The sequence below is a fragment of the Physella acuta genome, unplaced genomic scaffold (genome assembly GCF_028476545.2).
Source record: "Physella acuta isolate Inbredline_101_S28 unplaced genomic scaffold, ASM2847654v3 ptg000208l, whole genome shotgun sequence".
NCBI lineage: Eukaryota > Metazoa > Mollusca > Gastropoda > Physidae > Physella > Physella acuta.
In genome coordinates, this window is record NW_026731727.1 from 143,147 (window position 1) to 168,135 (window position 24,989).

General features: G+C 38.5%; 1 protein-coding gene across 2 annotated transcripts; it reads right to left on the reverse strand.

Annotated features, from left to right (window-relative positions):
• Positions 1–2,419: 2,419 nt before the first annotated feature.
• Positions 2,420–24,989, reverse strand: LOC131937364 (syndetin). 2 transcript variants are annotated; one of them, XM_059294731.1, is made up of 26 exons: positions 24,750–24,989; positions 22,905–22,979; positions 22,515–22,622; positions 21,418–21,489; positions 20,676–20,800; positions 19,779–19,932; positions 19,399–19,481; positions 18,479–18,620; positions 16,559–16,702; positions 15,018–15,150; positions 14,678–14,858; positions 13,907–13,950; positions 13,696–13,841; positions 13,389–13,586; positions 11,862–11,965; positions 11,535–11,626; positions 10,420–10,511; positions 10,090–10,116; positions 9,151–9,258; positions 8,826–8,923; positions 8,384–8,480; positions 6,850–7,008; positions 5,797–5,918; positions 5,247–5,345; positions 5,042–5,132; positions 2,420–4,817 (listed from the first exon to the last, which is right to left on the reverse strand). In XM_059294731.1, the coding sequence occupies exons 1-26, from the start codon at positions 24,792–24,794 to the stop codon at positions 4,701–4,703; spliced, it is 2,856 nt and encodes a 951-aa protein (XP_059150714.1). In that variant the 5' UTR covers positions 24,795–24,989; the 3' UTR covers positions 2,420–4,700. The 2 variants fall into 2 exon arrangements, with proteins under 2 accessions (XP_059150714.1, XP_059150713.1); XM_059294730.1 differs by lacking the exon at positions 13,907–13,950 and having other exon boundaries at positions 13,696–13,885.

A 24,989-nucleotide genomic window follows, 5' to 3' on the forward strand; every position in this document is an offset into this window, starting at 1 on the left:
GGTTATGGTGGAGCTGGTCAGATGGCTATGGTGGAGCTGGTCAGATGGTTATGGTGGAGCTGGTCAGATGGCTATGGTGGAGTTGGTCAGATGGCTATGGTGGAGCTGGTCAGATTGCTATGGTGGAGTTTTTTCCCATGTTCTAATAAAACTGGTTATTAACAATTTTATGCTAGGTGACACCAAATCTCTAGTATTTTCTAAACTTAGAAACACCACTTATCTTAATTTCAGTTCAATATACCGGCAGACCAACAAATTTGGCACTGTGGAAATCAACAGCTACATGATGATTGTACTTTAAAATCCTACGGATTTGGTGAACACAATTTAGCAATTCAAGTAAAAAAAATTTAAAATAAACAGTATATTAATAAGTATGTTTTTTGTGTGTACATTAAATGCTGTAAATTTAAAAAATTAACATCATGTCAGCTTACTCAAAACTGTTGTGCTGTAAATGTTTTGAGCATTAATTATAGAAGCCAAACTGGTGTTTTGTAATAATATTATATTGATTCATGAAAACATTTTATTGTTCAATGTCAATCCACCCAATCCAACTTCACACCTCAACCTACCCCTCCCCCCTACAATTTCTGAATAAAATATTTACTGAGCTAAAATTCCCCTAGCCCCTTGTTACACAAAAATGTGACCTGACACTTTCTCCCACCCCTAGCCCCTTGTTACACAAAAATGTGACCTCACACTTTCTCCCACCCCTAGCCCCTTGTTACACAAAAATGTGACATCACACTTTCTCCCACCCCTAGCCCCTTGTTACACAAAAATGTGACCTCACACTTTCTCCCACCCCTAGCCCCTTGTTACACAAAAATGTGATGTCACATTTTCTCCCCCCCCTCCTCTAGCCCCTTGTTACACAAAAATGTGATGTCACATTTTCTCCCCCCCCCCCCCTCCTCTAGCCCCTTGTTACACAAAAATGTGATGTCACACTCCCCCCCCCCCCTCCCTCCCCTAGCTATAAAAGTGCAAACTCCCCCCGCCCCCAAGCCTAGGAGTGTTACTTTTATGGATGACCCCTAATATGAAATGCTTTTGAAAGATGTAAAAACCTTTATCTTTTAATATAAAAATCCTTTTGATATATAAACATATTAAAAGTCAAATAACATACTATGCTGGCAAATGTAAGGGGAGGTGATTCCCTTTTTCTTTTATTTTTTAATTAAACACCTAATGTTTTTTAAAAAATAATTTTAAACCATCTTTGGCACATGAAAGCAAGTGCTAAACATTAGCAAAAGAATTCTTTAGGTTGTTTCTTCAGATGATGAAAATTTAAAAAATGGGATATAACAAAGTTACAACCACCATAATATGTGTAACAAAGATTTTTTACTTGTTTTAAAACTAGTCTGGCCAACATTAAACTACAGCACAAAAAAAGGTTTAAAGTTCCCAAAGGTGTTGGGCTCAACATTTATTCTACTTAAATAGCTGTGTACATACACCATGATAGCTTTCAATTAAAGTCTGACCTGCTACAAGTTAAACTAGCTCTTATTGTTTTTGTGCTTCGGCGTGAGCAAAAATAAAATCAAATGTCTTCTTCAAATTTTTGATTATTTCACTTTTTAGCGCAATTTCCATACTGGAATTGCGATTATTAATTCGTTATTTCTGGATGGATGAATGAATGAATGGATGTGTGTCCGCAGCTTTAAGTCGTATCTCCTCCTCAACGAAGCAATATCGAGGACTAGTTCCAAAAGCAAATATGTTAAGCAAATTCCGAGGATGATTGTGGGCCAAAAAGATTCCCGGAATTCCTTCCTGGATTTCCCGGAAAAGCCAAAAAACCTAAAAAAAAAAGCAGTTTTTGGCCCATATCTCGGCAACCAGACCACTTAGCGACTTGAAACATTTACCAATCGATTCCTGCCCTAATTTAGAACAATATTGCCGAAGTAATTTTTCAAAAATATCCTTTCGTTCGGTCACAAAAATTTGTTTAAAATTACATAAACACCTACAAACCGATCGTTCTCCTAGCTTGAACGCACCCCAGCATTATATCTATTTTTAGATAACATAAGGAAATTGCTCTTAAATTGTCACTAGACTTTTTATTAACTTGTTTACACCCAGAATTTAGTGTTTTATACAATTCGGTAGAAAAATGTTAGGAAATACTAGGAGTTAGCTGAATGCACACACAACTAATAGAACAAAAATGTCTCACTTTACAGCACTAAACAAATGTGGCAAAATTTTGAATTGTTTTACATACCTAAAAACCCAGCAGTTCAGAATCCAAACTACTGTAAACAATTTGTGACCAGCTTTCTAATTGCTCACCACATTGACTCCCATTTGCTCAGTCTTTAACTCATTAAACCATTGATTTAATTAATGGAAAACCATTTGATTAATGTAAAGTCAACACATCTGATTTTGACACCTTTTTTATTGTTTCACAAATTCTTAGGGCCTGTACAGTTTAGTTCCAATTTTATTCTAATGAAAATAAAATAGTTCATTTATAATCAATGAATAGAAATAACATATCACTTTTGGTGCAATTATTAGCTGTTCATTTGAAACATACCTATGTAGATAACATCAAGTTAGATTTCAACCATTTAAAGGACAGAACACATCAGACATTGGATGGCAGGGGAATGTCTCATCACTTGTGTATACAACAGAACTTTTTAGAGAAAACTAACCAATCAGTTCACTTGTTAAAATTTACACAGAAAACTAACCAATCAGTACACTTGTTCAAGTTTACACAGAAAACTAACCAATCAGTTCACTTGTTAACAAACTAACCCAATTTTTGTTAATTTTACATACAATAAATGGCCAAAAATTTTGGGGTTGTAATAACATATTTACCATACAGTGGTACCTTGACATAGAAATGCCCTAAAAAACAAGATATTAGATGTAAGCCACAATATTTTGCTTTCAAATAAATTTGAGATATTAGAAACCTTGGACAGGTTTTTTTTAAACAACCTGCAATTATTACAAAAATCAACTGGAGTGGCATTTTGTGCGCTTGAACAGATTAATGGCATTTTAATTCATTTCAATTGTGAAAATTGCATTGAGATACAAGCAAATTGACACATGAGCAAGCATAAGGAATGTATTGAATTCATATCTTGAGGTACCACTATAAAGGAAAACTATTACTATTATTGCTTTTAATTTTATTTATTAAGTTTGTGTAGAATATGTAAAAATACTCCCTCACAAATATGAATGACTGCATTTTATTGTTTTCAAAGTGTGAGAGCTCCAAGGGTTGTCTTCATGCTTGTGTGAAGGATATGAGTTTGTGGGTGGCTTGAAATATTTTATGAACACTCTTAGAACCATGAGTACAACAGGACATTGGGGGAATGTATATGGCCAGATGGGTGGCTGCTCGCTCTACAGCATATTTCAGGCTACACGGTTCTAAGCAAAAAACTTCTTATCTTTGGTCACTCAAATTTATTTGTAAGAAAATATTTTGGAAATTCTGTTAAAAAAAAAACTGCCAAACTATTTTTCAAAATTAGGTTTTACTAACATCAACCTACTTTTAGACAAACTATTTTTTATAACTAGGTTTTACTAACAACCTACTTTTAGCACTGTACAAACAATAAGTGGTGGGCAATCAAGGAGAATAAAACAAGACCACAACAGATATCTGGATAAAACAAGACCACAACAGATATCTGGATAAAACAAGACCACAACAGATATCTGGATAAAACAAGACCACAACAGATATCTGGATAAAACAAGACCACAACAGATATCTGGATAAAACAAGACCACAACAGATACCTGGATAAAACAAGACCACAACAGATATCTGGATAAAACAAGACCACAACAGATATCTGGATAAAACAAGACCACAACAGATATCTGGATAAAACAAGACCACAACAGATATCTGGATAAAACAAGACCACAACAGATATCTGGATAAAACAAGACCACAACAGATATCTGGATAAAACAAGACCACAACAGATATCTGGATAAAACAAGACCACAAGATATCTAGATAAAACAAGACAACAGATATCTGGATAAAACAAGACCGGATATACCAGCACATGTTTGGTCAGGACTGTCTCAATGGTTTTTTATTTGACATGACGGCAACACTGAGTGACATGACACCACCTTGCGATATGACATGATACAAACTTGTTCACAATGACACAACCATCTATAATTAGATCAGTGGAATGTTCATCAAATATCACAAACACTACACACCACGTATCAAGTCACCTATGTACAGTTATCTAATGCTGACATCCTTCTGGAGCTAATCAATATTGCTAACAGGGCATCTAAACAAAGTTTTTCCTTCCAAGCTTTATGTACATATAAATGCAGATTTCCATTCAGCTAACCTGACTTTTCATACTGCTACATATTATAGTTAATACATGAAAAATGTACAATACAATTCACCTTTATGTACAGGATGATAGCTATATAAATAAATGTCTTGTTATGTATAAGAGATGTCTTGGTCTAGAGTTGCCTGTCTTGGTCTAGAGTTGTCTGTCTTGGTCTAGAGTTGTCTGTCTTGGTCTAGAGTTGTCTGTCTTGTCTGTTCTGCTATTGGCAAATAAAGAATTGTTTTATGCTCCATGCATCTCAAACTGTAAATTTACATTGGACCAGTGACAATCATCTATTTCCTGCTACAACCTCCGACCCCTGTCCATGACTTCCACCATGTTAATTAGTTTTTGACGTAACTTTCTGTCCAAATGATTGACTGAGTTGATGAGAGACAGGAGCTGTTTGTTGGAATATTCCTGCAATCAGAAAAGTACACACGTTAGCAGTTACAGGGTTAAATTTACACATGTCAGCAGTTACAGGGTTAAACATAACAACAACTGATTTCATCTGCTTCAATGTACACACTTCAGCAGTTACAGGGTTAAATGTACACATATCAGCAGTTACAGGGTTAAACATAACAACAACTGATGGCTTCAATGATAAAACTTTGGGCAGCAAAGAATGAAGGGCTTACCTTGTGGTCATGGACCCATCTCTCCAGCTCTGACTCTGACATGTAATATGCTTTAATGTAAGACTCCACATATTCTCTCTCTGGTATAGGCCTGCAGATCATGGAAAATTGGAGATACCACAACAAATGTACAAGGATACGTTAAAATGTTTACCACATACACTATGATAGCTAAAACAACGGAAGCATGTCTGAAGCAACTGACCTTAGCTCTATGATGTGGTCCAGTTTGGAGAGAAACTGTTGGAAATCCAACTGCATCAACGCACGGCCTTCATTGCTACATTTTTTGGTGCTTGCATAGCTGATGGGTAAATAGTCATGCATTATTTGATGAAACAATTTTTAACAGCTTGTTTTTTTTTCTACCAGTCAGTGACATAAAAATTAACAGAAATGACATGATGGCATGACATGTCAGTGACAGAACAGGTGAGAGAAATGACATGATGGCATGACATGTCAGTGACAGAACAGGTGAGAGAAATGACATGATGGCATGACATGTCAGTGACAGAACAGGTGAGAGAAATGACATGATGGCATGACATGTCAGTGACAGAACAGGTGAGAGAAATGACATGATGGCATGACATGTCAGTGACAGAACAGGTGAGAGAAATGACATGATGGCATGACATGTCAGTGACAGAACAGGTGAGAGAAATGACACAAGGGCATGACATGTCAGTGACAGAACAGGTGAGAGAAATGACACAATGGCATGACATGTCAGTGATAAGAGAAAGACCTACCCCTCTACAAATGTCCTGTTGGCATTCCTGACACACTGCTCCCATATAAGTTTTGTGACAACAGCTGGCAGTGGAACTCTTTTGTCCACCTCCTCCAGCCTGGTCTGGAACTCTGTCAAGTTCTGAATAAACAACCAAAATATTAGCGCAAGTCTTGTCATGTGACCCCTACCTTAAGCAACGTATCAATGTATGTCATGTGACCCCTACCTAAAGCAATGTATCAATGTACATGTTGTGACCCCTACCTTATGTGATGTAACCCCTACCTTATGTGATGTGACCCCTACCTTATGTGTTGTGACCCCTACCTTATGTGTTGTGACCCCTACCTTAAGCAACGTATCAATGTACGTGTTGTGACCCCTACCTTAAGCAACGTATCAATGTACGTGTTGTGACCCCTACCTTAAGCAACGTATCAATGTACGTGTTGTGACCCCTACCTTAAGCAACGTATCAATGTACATGTTGTGACCCCTACCTTAAGCAACGTATCAATGTACGTGTTGTGACCCCTACCTTAAGCAACGTATCAATGTACATGTTGTGACCCCTACCTTAAGCAACGTATCAATGTACGTGTTGTGACCCCTACCTTAAGCAACGTATCAATGTACGTGTTGTGACCCCTACCTTGAGCAACGTATCAATGTACGTGTTGTGACCCCTACCTTAAGCAACGTATCAATGTACGTGTTGTGACCCCTACCTTAAGCAACGTATCAATGTACATGTTGTGACCCCTACCTTAAGCAACATATCAATGTACGTGTTGTGACCCCTACCTTAAGCAACGTATCAATGTACGTGTTGTGACCCCTACCTTAAGCAACGTATCAATGTACATGTTGTGACCCCTACCTTAAGCAACGTATCAATGTACGTGTTGTGACCCCTACCTTAAGCAACGTATCAATGTACGTGTTGTGACCCCTACCTTAAGCAACGTATCAATGTATGTGTTGTGACCCTACCTTAAGCAGCGTATCAATGTACGTGTTGTGACCCCTACCTTAAGCAACGTATCAATGTACGTGTTGTGACCCCTACCTTAAGCAACGTATCAATGTACGTGTTGTGCTGTGACATAATCTCCTTCACATCCCACCTGACTGTGCCCATCTGCTGCAGGATGTGATCATAGCTGATACACTGACGGGACAGGACACTGTACACAGGTTTACGTACCTCGCCTGCCATGTTGACTGTCTGGGGACAGCAAACATTTGGACATTAAAAAATGTACTGATTTGTGCATGGTGCAAGTTTGGTATAGGTGTGACAGATATAGCAGTAGAACTGACTGAGGAATTGGTGTAAAGGTGTGACAGATATACAGGTGTGACAGATGTAAAGGTGTGACAGATGTAAAGGTGTGACAGATATAAAGGTGTGACATATAAAGGTGTGACAGATGTAAAGGTGTGACAGATGTAAAGGTGTGACAGATGTAAAGGTGTGACAGATATAAAGGTGTGACAGATGTAAAGGTGTGACAGATGTAAAGGTGTGACAGATGTAAAGGTGTGACATATAAAGGTGTGACAGATGTAAAGGTGTGACAGATGTAAAGGTGTGACAGATGTAAAGGTGTGACAGATGTAAAGGTGTGACAGATGTAAAGGTGTGACAGATGTAAAGGTGTGACAGATGTAAAGGTGTGACAGATGTGAAGGTGTGACAGATGTGAAGGTGTGACAGATGTAAAGGTGTGGCAGATGTAAAGGTGTGACAGATGTAAAGGTGTGACAGTTGTAAAGGTGTGGCAGATGTAAAGGTGTGACAGATGTAAAGGTGTGACAGATGTAAAGGTGTGACAGATGTAAAGGTGTGACAGATTTAAAGGTGTGACAGATTTAAAGGTGTGACAGATGTAAAGGTGTGACAGATTAAAGGTGTGACAGATGTAAAGGTGTGACAGATGTAAAGGTGTGACAGATGTAAAGGTGTGACAGATATAAAGGTGTGACAGATATAAAGGTGTGACATATAAAGGTGTGACAGATATAAAGGTGTGACAGATATAAAGGTGTGACATATAAAGGTGTGACAGATATAAAGGTGTGACAGATATAAAGGTGTGACAGATATAAAGGTGTGACATATAAAGGTGTGACAGATGTAAAGGTGTGACAGTTGTAAAGGTGTGGCAGATGTAAAGGTGTGACAGATGTAAAGGTGTGGCAGATGTAAAGGTGTGACAGATGTAAAGGTGTGACAGATGTAAAGGTGTGACAGATGTAAAGGTGTGACAGATGTAAAGGTCTGACAGTTGTAAAGGTGTGGCAGATGTAAAGGTGTGGCAGATGTAAAGGTGTGACAGATGTAAAGGTGTGACAGATGTAAAGGTGTGACAGATGTAAAGGTGTGACAGTTGTAAAGGTGTGGCAGATGTAAAGGTGTGGCAGATGTAAAGGTGTGACAGATGTAAAGGTGTGACAGATGTAAAGGTGTGACAGATGTAAAGGTGTGACAGATGTAAAGGTGTGACAGATGTAAAGGTGTGACAGATTTAAAAGTGTGACAGATTTAAAGGTGTGACAGATGTAAAGGTGTGACAGATGTAAGTAAAGGTGTGACAGACCTGAGAATAGAACTGACTGAGGAAAGCTTTCTTGTTGCTAGGGATGAGCTCCTCCAGGTAAGGCTGCAGGTATTCCAGCTGCTTGCCCAGAAACATCCTGCAAGTGACATGACATTTGGCATGACGTGACATTAAACATGACATTAAACATGACATATTTCTTTGGTTTCACTCAGTGGAGTATGTACAGACCACAACCTTAAGGGCTAAAATCACTGGCCCATGTAAAATTAGCATTCTCTGACTTTAATTTACAACTGTAAAACATTAAAATCAAATTCTGGACAATATGGTGAAGATTTTTTTTATAAGAGACTCATTTTATTGAAGTTTAAGAAATTAAACAAATTTACATCTTCACTCAATCAGAAAGTAACTCACGGAAAAAAGTCTCAACCAATCACACAGAGAAAAAGTCTCAACCAATCAAAAAGTGACTTACAAAGATTCTGTGGCCACCACTCTCTCTGCCAGACCATACAGTGTGGAGGCATCAGACAGTCTGACCAGGGGAGACAACAGCGCAGCCGCAACTTTGTCCTGGAGAGGAAAAATGGAAGATTTTTAAAACCTTAAGTCACATACAACTTCGTACTGGGTTGGAACTTTATGTCACATATACCCAGCAGTGAGGTTAATTAAGCCTCATAAACTGAACATGGAGTTAAAAGTCTTAAGTCACATAAATTCTGTACTGTTAAAACCTTAAGTAACATAAATTCTGTACATGGAGTTAAAACCATAAGTCCCATTAACCCAGTACCCACTGTGCCATCGTCACCTCCAACAGTGCTGCCTGGGTTAGGGTTAGCGATGAGGTTATCTTTAATCCTCTGTAACGTGGTGTACAGCCTTGTGTTGACAGTTTTATCACTCTGGGGGAAACATCAAACATTCAACAGGTTACAAGCTGGTCTAGTTCACCAGGAACAACTTACATTGGTCTAGTTCACCAGGAACAACTTACATTGGTCTAGTTCACCAGGAACAACTTACATTGGTCTAGTTCACCAGGAACAACTTACATTGGTCTAGTTCACCAGGAACAACTTACATTGGTCTAGTTCACCAGGAACAACTTACATTGGTCTAGTTCACCAGGAACAACTTACATTGGTCTAGTTCACCAGGAACAACTTACATTGGTCTAGTTCACCAGGAACAACTTACATTGGTCTAGTTCACCAGGAACAACTTACATTGGTCTAGTTCACCAGGAACAACTTACATTGGTCTAGTTCACCAGGAACAACTTACATTGGTCTAGTTCACCAGGAACAACTTACATTGGTCTAGTTCACCAGGAACAACTTACATTGGTCTAGTTCACCAGGAACAACTTACATTGGTCTAGTTCACCAGGAACAACTTACATTGGTCTAGTTCACCAGGAACAACTTACATTGGTCTAGTTCACCAGGAACAACTTACATTGGTCTAGTTCACCAGGAACAACTTACATTGGTCTAGTTCACCAGGAACAACTTACATTGGTCTAGTTCACCAGGAACAACTTACATTGGTCTAGTTCACCAGGAACAACTTACATTGGTCTAGTTCACCAGGAACAACTTACACGCTTACATGATTACATATTGAAAATATTGAACTCATTTAAAAATTATAAAATAAAAAATTAAACACAAATCAATTCATCAACATTTTAAAACTAACAAATTGAAACATCCACCTTGAATTAAACTTACCACTTCAGAGCCAAAGAAAGAATAAACCTAGAGAAGAGAAAAGAAAAGTTGAACATCTAAACCATAACAGATGACAAATGATGACAAGAGAGTTATGACGACGGGAAACAAGAGACATGACAACAGACTTGTGATAACAGATGAAAACAGATGACAAATGACAAGAGAGTTATGACAACAGATGACAAAAGACTTACTGTAAAAAGGTAGTAGTCAAAGAGTTGTGACATGCAGCTGATGACATATGACATATGACAAGAGACTTACTGTAAAAAGGTAGTAGTCAAAGAGTTGTGACATGCAGCTGATGACATATGACATATGACTTACTGTAAACAGGTAGTAGTCAAAGAGTTGTGACATGCAGCTGATGACATCAAAAGCTATGGGCTTGAGGATGGAGATCATCTGGAGGTACTTGCCTGGTGGGTCAGACAATACACAATGGTCAGGGTCAAGGTCAGGTTGGATGTGGTTGGGTTGTGTGGTTGGGTTGGGTGTGTTTCGGTTGGGTTGGAAGTGGTTGGGTTGGGTATGGTTGGGTTGGGTATGGTTGGGTTGGATGTGGTTGGGTTGGGTTGGGTATGGTATGGTTGGGTATGGTTGGGTATGGTTGGGTTGGGTGTGTTTCGGTTGGGTTGGAAGTGGTTGGGTTGGGTATGGTTGGGTTGGGTATGGTTGGGTTGGATGTGGTTGGGTTGGGTTGGGTATGGTTGGGTTGGGTATGGTTGGGTATGGTTGGGTTGGGTATGGTTGGGTTGGATGTGGTTGGGTTGGGTTGGGTATGGTTGGGTTGGATGTGGTTGGGTTGGGTTGGGTATGGTTGGGTTGGGTATGGTTGGGTTGGGTATGGTTGGGTTGGATGTGGTTGGGTTGGGTATGGTTGGGTTGGATGTGGTTGGGTTGGGTTGGGTATGGTTGGGTTGGGTATGGTTGGGTTGGATGTGGTTGGGTTGGGTTGGGTATGGTTGGGTTGGATGTGGTTGGGTTGGGTTGGGTATGGTAGGGTTGGATGTGGTTGGGTTGGGTATGGTTGGGTTGGATGTGGTTGGGTTGGGTATAGTTGGGTTGGGTGTGGTTGGGTTGGGTATGGTTGGGTTGGGTATGGTTGGGTTGGATGTGGTTGGGTTGGGTTGGGTATGGTTGGGTTGGATGTGGTTGGGTTGGGTTGGGTATGGTTGGGTTGGATGTGGTTGGGTTGGGTTGGGTATGGTAGGGTTGGATGTGGTTGGGTTGGGTATGGTTGGGTTGGATGTGGTTGGGTTGGGTATAGTTGGGTTGGGTGTGGTTGGGTTGGGTATGGTTGGGTTGGATGTGGTTAAGTTGGGTGTGGTTGGGTTGGATGTGGTTGGGTTGGGTTGGATGTGATTGGGTTGTGTGTGGTTGTGTTTTATGTTCCAACAGGATCAACAGTACAAGGTAGCAGGTGTTTAGTGTGAACTCACCCATCACACGCAGCACGTTGAGTGTTGTATTGGTGATGAGTGGACCTTGTTTGTGAGACTTGCTTCTGTTTGAGCCGCGGCGCCTTCCATGTCTGCTCAGAATTGAATCAATCAATGCATAAAATATCTGTACAGCCATATTAAAGACAATCACAATCCTAAAACACAATCACCCCCCCCCCCCCCAATGGCAGATGGTTCTATAAGCATACAACCAGCTGCCGTTGAGGGTGGGTGAGTTCTGTTCCGCCTATATAAACAATTTACTTGTATGAATGGACCTCGCCAGTAATTTCATCGATGTAACTGACTATATAAACAATTTACTTGTATGAATGGGCCTCGCCAGTAATTTCATCGATGTAATCTTTTTTAAGTTCTTCAGGAATGTCTGAGTCACTGTCAGAATCTGCATAGCCGTCCTCGTTTTCCTGACAGGTGAGGGAGAAAAGTTAACCAGACAGGTGGAGGGAGAAAAGTTAACCAGACAGGTTGAGGGAGAAAAGTTAACCAGACAGGTGGAGGGAGAAAAGTTAACCAAACAGGTGGGGGAGAAAAGTTAACCAGACAGGTGGGGGGAGAAAAGTTAACCAAACAGGTGGAGGGAGAAAAGTTAACCAGACAGGTGGAGGGAGAAAAGTTAACCAGACAGGTGGAGGGAGAAAAGTTAACCAGGCAGGTGGAGGGAGAAAAGTTAACCAGACAGGTGGAGGGAGAAAAGTTAACCAGACAGGTGGAGGGAGAAAAGTTAACCAGGCAGGTGGAGGGAGAAAAGTTAACCAGACAGGTGGAGGGAGAAAAGTTAACCAGGCAGGTGGAGGGAGAAAAGTTAACCAGACAGGTGGAGGGAGAAAAGTTAACCAGACAGGTGGAGGGAGAAAAGTTAACCAGGCAGGTGGAGGGAGAAAAGTTAACCAGACAGGTGGGGGGAGAAAAGTTAACCAGACAGGTGGAGGGAGAAAAGTTAATCAGACAGGTGGAGGGAGAAAAGTTAACCAGACAGGTGGGGGGAGAAAAGTTAACCAGACAGGTGGAGGGAGAAAAGTTAACCAGACAGGTGGAGGGAGAAAAGTTAACCAAACAGGTGGGGGGAGAAAAGTTAACCAGACAGGTGGAGGGAGAAAAGTTAACCAGACAGGTGGGGGGAGAAAAGTTAACCAGACAGGTGGAGGGAGAAAAGTTAACCAGACAGGTGGGGGGAGAAAAGTTAACCAGACAGGTGGGGGGAGAAAAGTTAACCAGACAGGTGGGGGGAGAAAAGTAGAAAATAAATTATATATACTACTATTTAAATTACTATAAAGAAAAGCGTGGGTCACTTTAGTACTTTAGTAGCTATTGGATACCTTTACTAATATTTGAGAAGAGACCCACGCTTTTCTTTATGGTAATTTAAATAGTAGTATATAATTTATTTTCTACTTTTTAGTGCATCATTACATAAAAGCTTGTTATTAAAACGTTTTTTATGAATTTTTTTTTCAGTACTTTACATGTTTTATTCACAATAGTGTTACATGACTAAAAACCATTGCGCGTCTATTGAACGTGATGGCGCAGCTATTAAACCTGATGGCGCAGCTATTGAACGTGATGACGCGTGTGGTGTGGTTGGATAGACATGCCTATTGATTCGGTTTAAATTTTAATTAATTCATAAAAAATTAATTAGGCATCCAATTAAGTCAAATTTAATTTCAGATTGCATTGTCTTCATGTCTTGACCCACGTGCCAAGTGTGAATCGTATCGGTCAAGTAGAAGTGTCCGAATTTTCACTCTGGCGTTTCGGTCTAGACAGACTGACGACAGAGGAAGCGAGTTAAATAAAAGCTTGTAAAAAAATACAGCTCACCCCTAATCCAGAAAACACGTCCTCCTTTTCCTCTTCCTCCACCTGCTTATCAAAAGGATTTCCTTCCTCCAAGTAAAGTCCAAAGTAGCTTTTCCCATCTCCATCAGGGCTAGCTGCCTCAAAATTCTCTCCCTTCCTACGCTCATTTTCTGGGATCAAGTGACGAGAGTTGGCCCATTTTCTCATGAACCTGAACTCCTGATAGAGAAAACATCAGTCTCACCACCAATGTAACCAATGTAATGCAGCCCTGTCTAACCATGACCTTCAGCCATGTCTCACCATGAGAGCACCAAGCAAGCCTTACCATGAGCTGCAGGATGTTGAAGTTGGACCTGACAGGACACATCTCCCAGGCCTCGTTCTCAAGGAACATGCGCAGCTCGTCCAGGCGTATCTGGTGGTGTGTCTTGAAGTAGTTGAGACTCTGCTGCTTGAGGGAGTCCTGCAGACCTTCAGACTTGCTGCCACAGAACTCCTCCCCTATCTCAATCATCCTACAAACACAAACAGCAGACCTTCAGACTTGCTGCCACAGAACTCCTCCCCAATCTCAATCATCCTACAAACACAAACAGCAGACCTTCAGACTTGCTCTTGTACACCATTGTAAACAGATCATTTTTTGTACACCAGATGTAACCAGACAACTTGTGTACACCAGATGTAACCAGACAACTTGTGTACACCAGATGTAACCAAACAACTTGTGTACACCAGATGTAACCAGACAACTTGTGTACACCAGATGTAACCAGACAACGTTTGTACACCAGATGTAACCAGACAACTTGTGTACACCAGATGTAAGCAGACAACTTGTGTACACCAGATGTAACCAGATGTAAGCAGACAACTTGTGTACGCCAGATGTAACCAGACAACTTGTGTACACCAGATGTAACCAGACAACTTGTGTACACCAGATGTAACCAGACAACGTTTGTACACCAGATGTAACCAGACAACTTGTGTACACCAGATGTAACCAGACAACTTGTGTACACCAGCTGTAACCAGACAACTTGTGTACACCAGATGTAACCAGACAACTTGTGTACACCAGCTGTAACCAGACAACTTGTGTACACCAGATGTAACCAGACAACTTGTGTACACCAGATGTAACCAGACAACTTGTGTACACCAGATGTAACCAGACAACTTGTGTACACCAGATGTAACCAGACAACTTGTGTACACCAGATGTAACCAGATGTAACCAGACAACTTGTGTACACCAGATGTAAGCAGACAACCTGTGTACACCAGATGTAACCAGATTGTACCTGTTGATGATGTCCAGCACGTAGATAAACTCGTCCAGCTTGAAGCCGCTCAGGTTGGTGGCCAGCACAAACATCTTGACTTTCTGCTGGACGTCCTGCCAGACGCGGCCACGCCCATATTCCAACTTTTGATTCACGTACCGTCTGTTAAACGTCGACTCAACATTTGTGCCTGGATCTTCTGTTGGTTCAAATTTCAAGTTAGACAAAAAAAAGTAACAAACACCATAGCTGGTAATCAACTAGTAGATAAAAGCTAAAAAAAAAACTAAAATTAACACAGATCAATATAAGCTAGTTATCTACTTAAATATTTGTGTGTGATCATCTCCAAACAGACCTAGTTCAGCAGGGGTCATGTCCTGGTCATTGACCTCATGCCATTTCATGGTCTTGTAGTAACTTTTCATCACTTCCCACAATGCCTTGCACAAATCAACAAGGCAGGGGGTGAAGGTTTCAATGGTTATATTCTGTCAACAGATGAACAAGACAGGGAGGGTGAAGGTTTCAATGGTTATATTCTGTCAAACAATTTAAAGCATGTGGTCAAAGTTGTGAAGGTTCAAAAGTAACATTGCCTTATCAAAACAACCATTCAACATCAATGTCAACAATCAGCCTCTAGTCAAAGATAAAGTGGCTCCCTACACAATGGCTAAAGACTTACTGACTACTTCAAAATGGCTTAAAATAAAGTGATCCCTGCAAAATGACTAGAGACTAACTGACAAAATGGCTTAAGACAAATCCCTACAAAATGCTTAAGACTAACTGACTCCCTACAATATGGCTTAAGACTAACTGACTCCCAACAAAATGGCTTCAGACAAAGTGGCTCCCTATGAAATGGCTACTTCCTTCATTACTGCATCTGCTTTTTGGATTGCATGGAACAAATGACATTTTGAACAGATTTATTCAGTTGAACAGTCATTTTTTTAACTGACCATTTTACTAAAAGAGGACAAATTGCAAAGTAATACACAAATTATGTACAATAGTTTGCTTTATCATTTTCCTTCTAAAATTTAATTGCTATTTAATTAACAACAGTTTATGAAGTAAAGTTCCCTTTTCGAAACAGACTGTCCATGGGGCAAGTGAAGTAGAGTTCATGAGTTTCTGTGAACAAGTGCCTATGAATGGATCGTGTATTGAGAACTATCCCCAGCCACCTTTATTTTCCCTAACACGAGTGAGAAATTCATCAGAGCTGGGTGGACTCATAAATGTTCCACTAACTTCATTGTCTTTCAAATCAATTTGCATTATTTTTTTCAATACAAAATAGAAAGAGTTTAAATTGATGCAAAAGATATCTGCCATTTGTTTGTTTTTCTGGAAAAAGCTTATACTATAAAAACTGAAATGTTACATATCTGCAAGAGATAATCCTATAAAGAAGCAGATTGATAAAGTTATATGTAATGTGCAGCCTAGCAATTGTACATAACTAACATCACATTAACAAGACCCCATCTCATATCATCATCAATAGCTAGACAACCACACAACTAATGGCATCAACAAGTTCGGTCTACAGCCCCACACACCTAACCACTAATGTTTTTTTTCAGGACTGCCAGCCACTTCTGACTAGATTTATGAAATTATGTAAAATAATGGGGTAAAGTCGAGAGAGTGGAGTCAGAAAAATGTATTGGCTGAAAATATTTCCAATGTTTTTCTATGGTTTTTTTTTCACCAAGAACTATTTCAGGTGGAAAAATCTGCTTTTCAGAAGAAAGCAGAAAAGTTAGATCTCTGAGGTTGATACGCCAACACCCTCAGACATACCCCCAGACATACCAGCAAACAAACCAGCAAACATACACACCCTGCGCAACCTGATGTACACCCCCCCACTGCCAATGTTACCTTGCAAAGGTCTGGGTACTGTCTCTTCTGGAAGTTGACTGCCCCTCCCCCACCTGACGTAAGCTCCACATATCCAAGAATGATGGTGAAGGCTGTGTTGTGGATGGCACTGGCAAAATGCATGTGTAGCTGGTCCATCGCAGTCTAGAAAACATGTTGGAGGATGAGAGAAAGGAACAACAGAGCCCAGACCTACAATAGTTCATTAATGGGCTACCACATTAATACAAATATGGCTACCACATTAATTAATGTATGGCTACCACATTAATACAAATATGGCTACCACATTAATTAATGTATGGCTACCACATTAATACAAATATGGCTACCACATTAATTAATGTATGGCTACCACATTAATACAAATATGGCTACCACATTAATTAATGTATGGCTACCACATTAATTAATGTATGGCTATCACATTAATACAAATATGGCTACCACATTAATTAATGTATGGCTACCACATTAATACAAATATGGCTACCACATTAATTAATGTATGGCTACCACATTAATACAAATATGGCTACCACATTAATTAATGTATGGCTACCACATTAATTAATGTATGGCTACCACATTAATACAAATATGGCTACCACATTAATTAATGTATGGCTACCACAATAATACAAATATGGCTACCACATTAATTAATGTATGGCTACCACATTAATTAATGTATGGCTACCACATTAATACAAATATGTCTACCACATTAATTAATGTATGGCTACCAAATTAATTCAAATATGGCTACCACATTAATTATTGTATGGCTACCAAATTAATTCAAATATGGCTACCACATTACTTAATGTACGGCTAGCAAATTAATTATTGTATGACTACCAAATTAAATTTGTAATTCAAATTTTGCTAACAAATACATTATTGTAAAGATAACAAATTAATTCAAATAAAATTGTTAATAAAGTATGGCTTCTAACAAGGAATAAATTTAAGTTTTACTTACAAAATTCACAATGTCCTACCTGTGTGCCTATCTCCCTATAAAGTCCTACCTGTAATTTGCCCATTAAGTCCTACCTGTGTTTTGCCCATCTCCCTATAAAGTCCTACCTGTGTTTTGCCCATCTCCCTATAAAGTCCTACCTGTGTTTTGCCCATCTCCCTATAAAGTCCTACCTGTGTTTTGCCCATCTCCCTATAAAGTCCTACCTGTGTTTTGCCCCTCTCTATGAAGTCCTACTTGTGTTTTGCCCATCTCTCTATAAAGTCCTACCTGTGTTTTGCCCATCTCCCTATAAAGTCCTACCTGTGTTTTTCCCATAAAGTCCTACCTGTGTTTAGCCCATAAAGTCCTACCTGTGTTTAGCCCATAAAGTCCTACCTGTGTTTTGCCCATAAAGTCCAACCTGTGTTTTGCCCATAAAGTCCTACCTGTGTTTTGCCCACTCCCAATAAAGTCCTACCTGTGTTTAGCCCATAAAGTCCTACCTGTGTTTTGCCCATAAAGTCCTACCTGTGTTTTACCCATAAAGTCCTACCTGTGTTTTGCCCATAAAGTCCTATCTGTGTTTTGCCCATAAAGTCCTACCTGTGTTTTGCCCATAAAGTCCTACCTGTGTTTTGCCCATAAAGTCCTACCTGTGTTTAGCCCATAAAGTCCCACCTGTGATTTGCCCATAAAGTCCTACCTGTGTTTAGCCTATAAAGTCCTACCTGTGTTTTGCCCATAAAGTCCTATCTGTGTTTTGCCCATAAAGTCCTACCTGTGTTTTGCCCATAAAGTCCTACCTGTGTTTTGCCCATAAAGTCCTACCTGTGTTTAGCCCATAAAGTCCCACCTGTGATTTGCCCATAAAGTCCTACCTGTGTTTAGCCTATAAAGTCCCACCTGTGATTTGCCCATAAAGTCCTACCTGTGTTTAGCCCATAAAGTCCTACCTGTGTTTTGCCCAGCTGCTTGTAGGCTCTCTGGACCTTCTGATAGTGTAGCTGATCAAAGCCTGCGCAAGTCTTGGATAAAGCCACATCCAGCTGTTCTTCTATCATCTCCAGAGTGTCCTGTAGCTTAGAGCTCAGCTCACTGCAACAATCAGTCACAATCTTCACTGTCACAATCTTCACTGTCACAATCTTCTCAGTCACAATCTTCACTGTCACAATCTTCACTGTCACAATCTTCACTGTCACAATCTTCTCAGTCACAATCTTATCTGTCACAATCTTCTCAGTCACAATCTTCACTGTCACAATCTTCTGTGTCACAATCTTATCTGTCACAATCTTATCTGTCACAATCTTCACTGTCACAATCTTCACTGTCACAATCTTATCTGTCACAATCTTCTCAGTCACAATCTTGTTTGTCACAAGCTTTGTCCTTATCTTTGTCTGTCAGAATAATAATAGTCACAATCTCAGTATGCCCATCACAATCTAAGTATGCCTGTCACAATCTCAGTATGCCTGTCACAATCTAAGTATGCCTGTCACAATCTAAGTATGCCCATCACAATCTAAGTATGCCCGTCACAATCTAAGTATGCCTGTCACAATCTAAGTATGTCTGTCACAATCTAAGTATGCCTGTCACAATCTAAGTATGTCTGTCACAATCTAAGTATGTCTGTCACAATCTAAGTATGCCTGTCACAATCTAAGTATGCCTGTCACAATCTAAGTATGCCTGTCACAATCTAAGTATGCCTGTCACAATCTCAGTATGCCCATCACAATCTCAGTATGCCTGTCACAAGCTCAGTCTGTCTGTCATAATATTTTTATATCACAGTCAGTTTTTCTGTTGCAATCTTAGTCTTACATGTACCACCAACTGACCTAATACATGACCAACAACTGACCTAATACACCTGTAATGCTTGAAGGTGCTGGCAGCCTTCTGACATTCAAGACACAACTGGATAGCACCACAGTAATCTTCTTCCTGTAACAGAAATTGGCTTTATTAATCTGTGTTTAGACCCAATCTTTTTTTTACATTAATACTACTTAGGTCTACAACATATTCAAATGAATTTCACAACAAGACCTTACCTGTCAAACCTACAACAAGATGTTACCTGTCAAACCTACAACAAGACCTTACCTGTCAAACCTACAACAAGACCTTACCTGTCAAACCTACAACAAGACATTACCAATCAAACCTACAACAACAAGACCTTACCTGTTAAACCTACAAAAAGACCTTACAACCTACAAGCTACTCTAATGCAGTTACCTCCATCATCTCTCGCAAACGAAGATCTGTTCTCTGTAAAGTTTTAATAGTTCCCAACGACTTCAGCAAACCAATGAGCTGCTGTCTTTTTCTGTAGTTGGCCAGAAGTCCCAGACTGGCTATAGTAAAATTTTCTCTGGCTTCATTCAGTTGTCTGATGATAGAAACACATTTCACATGATCAATACAAACACATGGCAGTAACATTTTCACATCAGGTGGATCAACACAAACACATGGCAGTAACATTTTCACATCAGGTGGATCAACACAAACACATGGCAGTAACATTTTCACATGAGGTGGATCAACACAAACACATGGCAGTAACATTTTCACATGTGGTGGATCAACACAAACACATGGCAGTAACATTTTCACATGAGGTGGATCAACACAAACACATGGCAGTAACATTTTCACATGTGGTGGATCAACACAAACACATGGCAGTAACATTTTCACATCAGGTGGATCAACACAAACACATGGCAGTAACATTTTCACATCAGGTGGATCAACACAAACACATGGCAGTAACATTTTCACATCAGGTGGATCAACACAAACACATGGCAGTAGGTGGATCAACACAAACACATGGCAGTAACATTTTCACATCAGGTGGATCAAAACATGAACACATGGCAGCTATAGATGAAACAAGAAACATCTACCTCCTACCACTCTGACAGACCAGCTGACCACAAGTTATAGATGAAACAAGACCAGCTGACCACAAGCTATAGATGAAACAAGACCAGCTGACCACAAGCTATAGATGAAACAAGACCAGCTGACCACAAGCTATAGATGAAACCAGACCAGCTGACCACAAGCTATAGATGAAACAAGACCAGCTGACCACAAGCTATAGATGAAACAAGAAGCATGTACCTTCTACCACTCCGACAGACAAGACCAGCTGAGCGCAGTGTCCTCTGAAGGTCCATCACACGCTGTAACTCTGTGGCATAGGCTGGGTGGTTCTGTAGGATCAGTTCTGATACTCTTTTGGTCACCTGCAAGTAGGTAGTGTAGACAAAGTTTGACACTTAGTCTTTACTCAATGTTTATACAGCATCATTAAAAACACCTGCAAGTAGGTAGTGTAGACAAAGTTTGACACCTAGTCTTTACTCAATGTTTATACAGCATCATTAAAAACACCTGCAAGTAGGTAGTGGAGACAAAGTTTGACACCTAGTCTTTACTCAATGTTTATACAGCATCATTAAAAACACCTGCAAGTGGGTAGTGTAGACAAAGTTTGACACCTAGTCTTTACTCAATGTTTATACAGCATCATTAAAAACACCTGCAAGTGGGTAGTGGAGACAAAGTTTGACACCTAGTCTTTACCCAATGTTTATACAGCATCATTAAAAACACCTGCAAGTAGGTAGTGGAGACAAAGTTTGACACCTAGTCTTTACTCAATGTTTATACAGCATCATTAAAAACACCTGCAAGTAGGTAGGGTAGACAAAGTTTGACACCTAGTCTTTACTCAATGTTTATACAGCATCATTATATAAAAACACAATTGTTTAACTAATGTAATGTAAACTACTATTGAGCAATAAATAAGGTTTCATAATAAAAAAAAAAAACATTAAAAATTAGCTGAAGCACTTACAGCTTGTAGCTGGGTCCTTAGCTTAGTACAGTCTTCAGTAATCTTATCTAGATCTAACTGCTCTGGCAATTTCTGAAAACAAAATGGTCAAGAGGAGAAAATGTTCACTTTGTTTACTCTGTTAATCTTTCCAATCCCACTATAAGCAAAAACATCTGTAACATTTAATGTATTGACATAATGACAAGGGTTTTGCACATCATTCAACCATAACAGACACTGTTGAAAATGTTGAGTGGGATTCATTACCCTATATCTATAAAAGTGAGATCCATTACCTATACCCTAAAAACCAAAGTGTGGTTTGTTTGTATGCTACTCACACCCATTAGATCTGGTACTTGCAAATAAGTTGCAGAGAATTTTTCTTGATAAAATGTGCGGTTCACGCTCATTCTAACGGGGAAATTAGTTCATTAGTGCGTTTGGTGCAAATTTTCTGAGGTATTGACTTTTAAATAGAGCATTGAAAAGTTTTTTGCTATTCAATAGTTAAAAGTACTAATGAGAAAACTCAAAGAAAGAGCAATGCAAACAGTTTTGACCTAAGATCTTTGACAGTTAAACTGATTAGAATAATTAATTTACAAAAACATGCAAGTTGTTTTTAATTATATTTTTTTAAAAAAAGTAATGTGAATTGGATAGGGTAGTATAGAGCGAAGTTTTTTGCTATTATTTTTTATTCACTAAACTCTTTATATCTCGAATATTAGTAATAATTGTGTTATAATTTATTATTTTTTATTCACTAAACTCTTTCTATCTCAAATATTAGTAATAATTATGTTATAATTAATTTTTATTGCAAAATTAGTTTATAAAACTGTAAAATTAGTCTGTAAATTGATGTGATTCCCCTCATTATTATTTTTAATAATCCATATCATAGTAGTAGTAAAGTTGGTTGTACTTTTTTGTAGTGTGTGTCTGGGTTGGCTCAGTGTGTTTATGCCTTCAGAGATGTTCAGTAATGTTCCATAATAGGATAAGAGTGGCTTAAAACTGGAGCATGACATTTGACCCCTCCTTTCAATTACCCCCAGTCATTTCTTTCTATGACAACATAAATTCCAAAAGTTTTGGCTGGGATTTACCTGTAACTCATGAAGACTGGTGTCAAAGGTCTCATTGTTGTAGTAACTCTGCTCAATGCCATCAATTATTTCTTGTTCATCGTGTGGGTTGACAGCTCTCTGTTCAACCTAAAACAAACTGACTATTTCAATACGCTGAAAAAAGTGTGCAGCTAATACTAATACAAGGATGTAGTCTCTAGACCAGACTAATCATTTGTAATGTGAAATATTTTAAGGTGTTTTAGGTGTTATTTTTATTTCCAATATATATTCTGTTGGCCTAGATCTATATCATCTGTATTGCAGAAAGATAAAATGATTTGCTAAAACTGTTTAGATCTACTACTGTTCTCTAGACTATACTCCTACAGACTGTTGAATATACATCTACTTTTACTGTTTACTTACTTTACTTTTGGTGACTGCTGCGCCAACATTTAGAATGTCTGTCACTGTTTCTTCTAAAGGAGACTGAATGCTCTCCTTAAAAAGTAACCATGCATTACATTACATCACTACAAATAATAATAAATAGGTATTCAGGTACTACTAAGTACTACTAATACAGACTTGTATTAAATATTTAAATACCCTGTCCTAGGGCCTACATACTAAACATTTATTCCAGATTCTAGACAAGTAACATGCAATGACATACAATCAGAGAGGTCTCCTTATTCCACTTCTAGACATAACTAAAGGTCTAAGACTAAAAGGAGGAAAGTAAAAATAAAAATATGTAGTATGACAGTAATTAGTACTGAGTTAATCATTATCATTCCTCAGTCCTGTACACACAGGGATGGAACCACAACTCTCCATCATACTTGGTTTTGGGCTAGTCATGTGCGCCAAAGTTACCTCATTGTTAAGGCTTTAATAGAAGTATATTGTGATATATTTGTGTCAAATATTATGGATAATTGAATATTAAACCAAAATCAATGGCTAAATATATCAATATAGGCCAGAAATTAACTTTAAACAGCAGTGTTTGCGAGCTATATTTGCTATATAAACAGCAGCCATTTGTAAAATAGAGTGGCTTCCCCTGAATCTCCCGCTATTATAAGTTTACAAAAAAAAAACCTCAAACAAGATGGCTGCTGAAGTAAACGAGCTTTGTTGCAACTGATGAAAACATAGCTAGTCTTTATTTATTACTGAAAAGTTTTTAAAAAAATTGTTTAAAAACAGGTACATGAATGAAACTGAAACATTTTTGTAACTTTCAAAACATTATATAGGCTATGTGATATAATATCTTCCTTAAAATGTTAAATAATTACTAAAATTTAATGAGGCACCTTCTTTTCACATTACTAGCCTCGGCTGATTTTACGTACCTAAAAGTCCTGGTAAAATCACAATATAGCGTCGGTTATTATTCCGGAACTGTACAGCAGTAAAAAAACAGTAGTCTGTCGAGCCGTTCCGGAAACCACCGGAAATACTGTAAACCATCATTTATTTGCCGCCATATTATTTTTAATACATAATGTTGAAAAATGTACAAGGATTGATTTTAGTTGCAATTTAAATACTGCTTTGCTAATTATTTTGTATTTCTAATTATTTTAAGTGTATGTGCTAATTATTGCTGCTACTAAACATTATTCTAGTTATTCTTACTACTTTTAACTTTAGTAAATCTAATCGTCTTATTTACTAACAGAACTAGAGCTGGTTGTCGCAAATCTTCTGCAGGTTTTTTCTGTTTCTTAAAAAAAAACATTAATTACTACACTCGACTTTATTAGTTATATTTAGATTTACTAATTGTTGCTAATTTTTTGTCAGTTAAAAATTAAATTAAGTTAAAACATTAATTTAATGCACTTGACTTTATTTTTCTTTCAACGGTAAAAAAAACTATGGTTTACAGTAACAAATGTTACCGAAACTCAACGAACATTACCCAATAATTTCCGACGCTATATCCTGATTTTACCAAAGTCCTAATGCAACCCACATTTATTATTAGGCCTAAAAGTTAAAAGTTGTAATTTAGAAAGCTAGTTGTAGTTTGTAAAGACAGTAACTGAGTAAAGTGCACAACAAAGTCCAACTTGATGAACTTGGCATCCAGAAATTAAACAGAAAATTAAAACTAGATCTAGATCTAAAACTAAACCCTACTTATTTAAAATTTTTTTTTTTCACTTAACTGACTTAACCTACTAGATCTAGATCTAGAGCTACTTTTTTTAGTACTTACAAAAAAATTGTAAAACTAAAAAAAGTTTAAGTTACCTGTCGTCCTCCAATCAAAGATTTTAATTTCAGCTTGAAAGCCATCACAACTATGAATTGTTACTCAGTTCGTGTTTACTCCATATAGATCTAGTATGACTACTTGAAGCTGTTAATACAATAAGAAAGTGCCATTGTTGTATTTGAACTGCATTTAACTCTGATAAAATGTAGATTTGCCCAACCCACTTTCGTAGTTTATTTCAATAATAATACTCCACTGTTGATATGATTCCATGG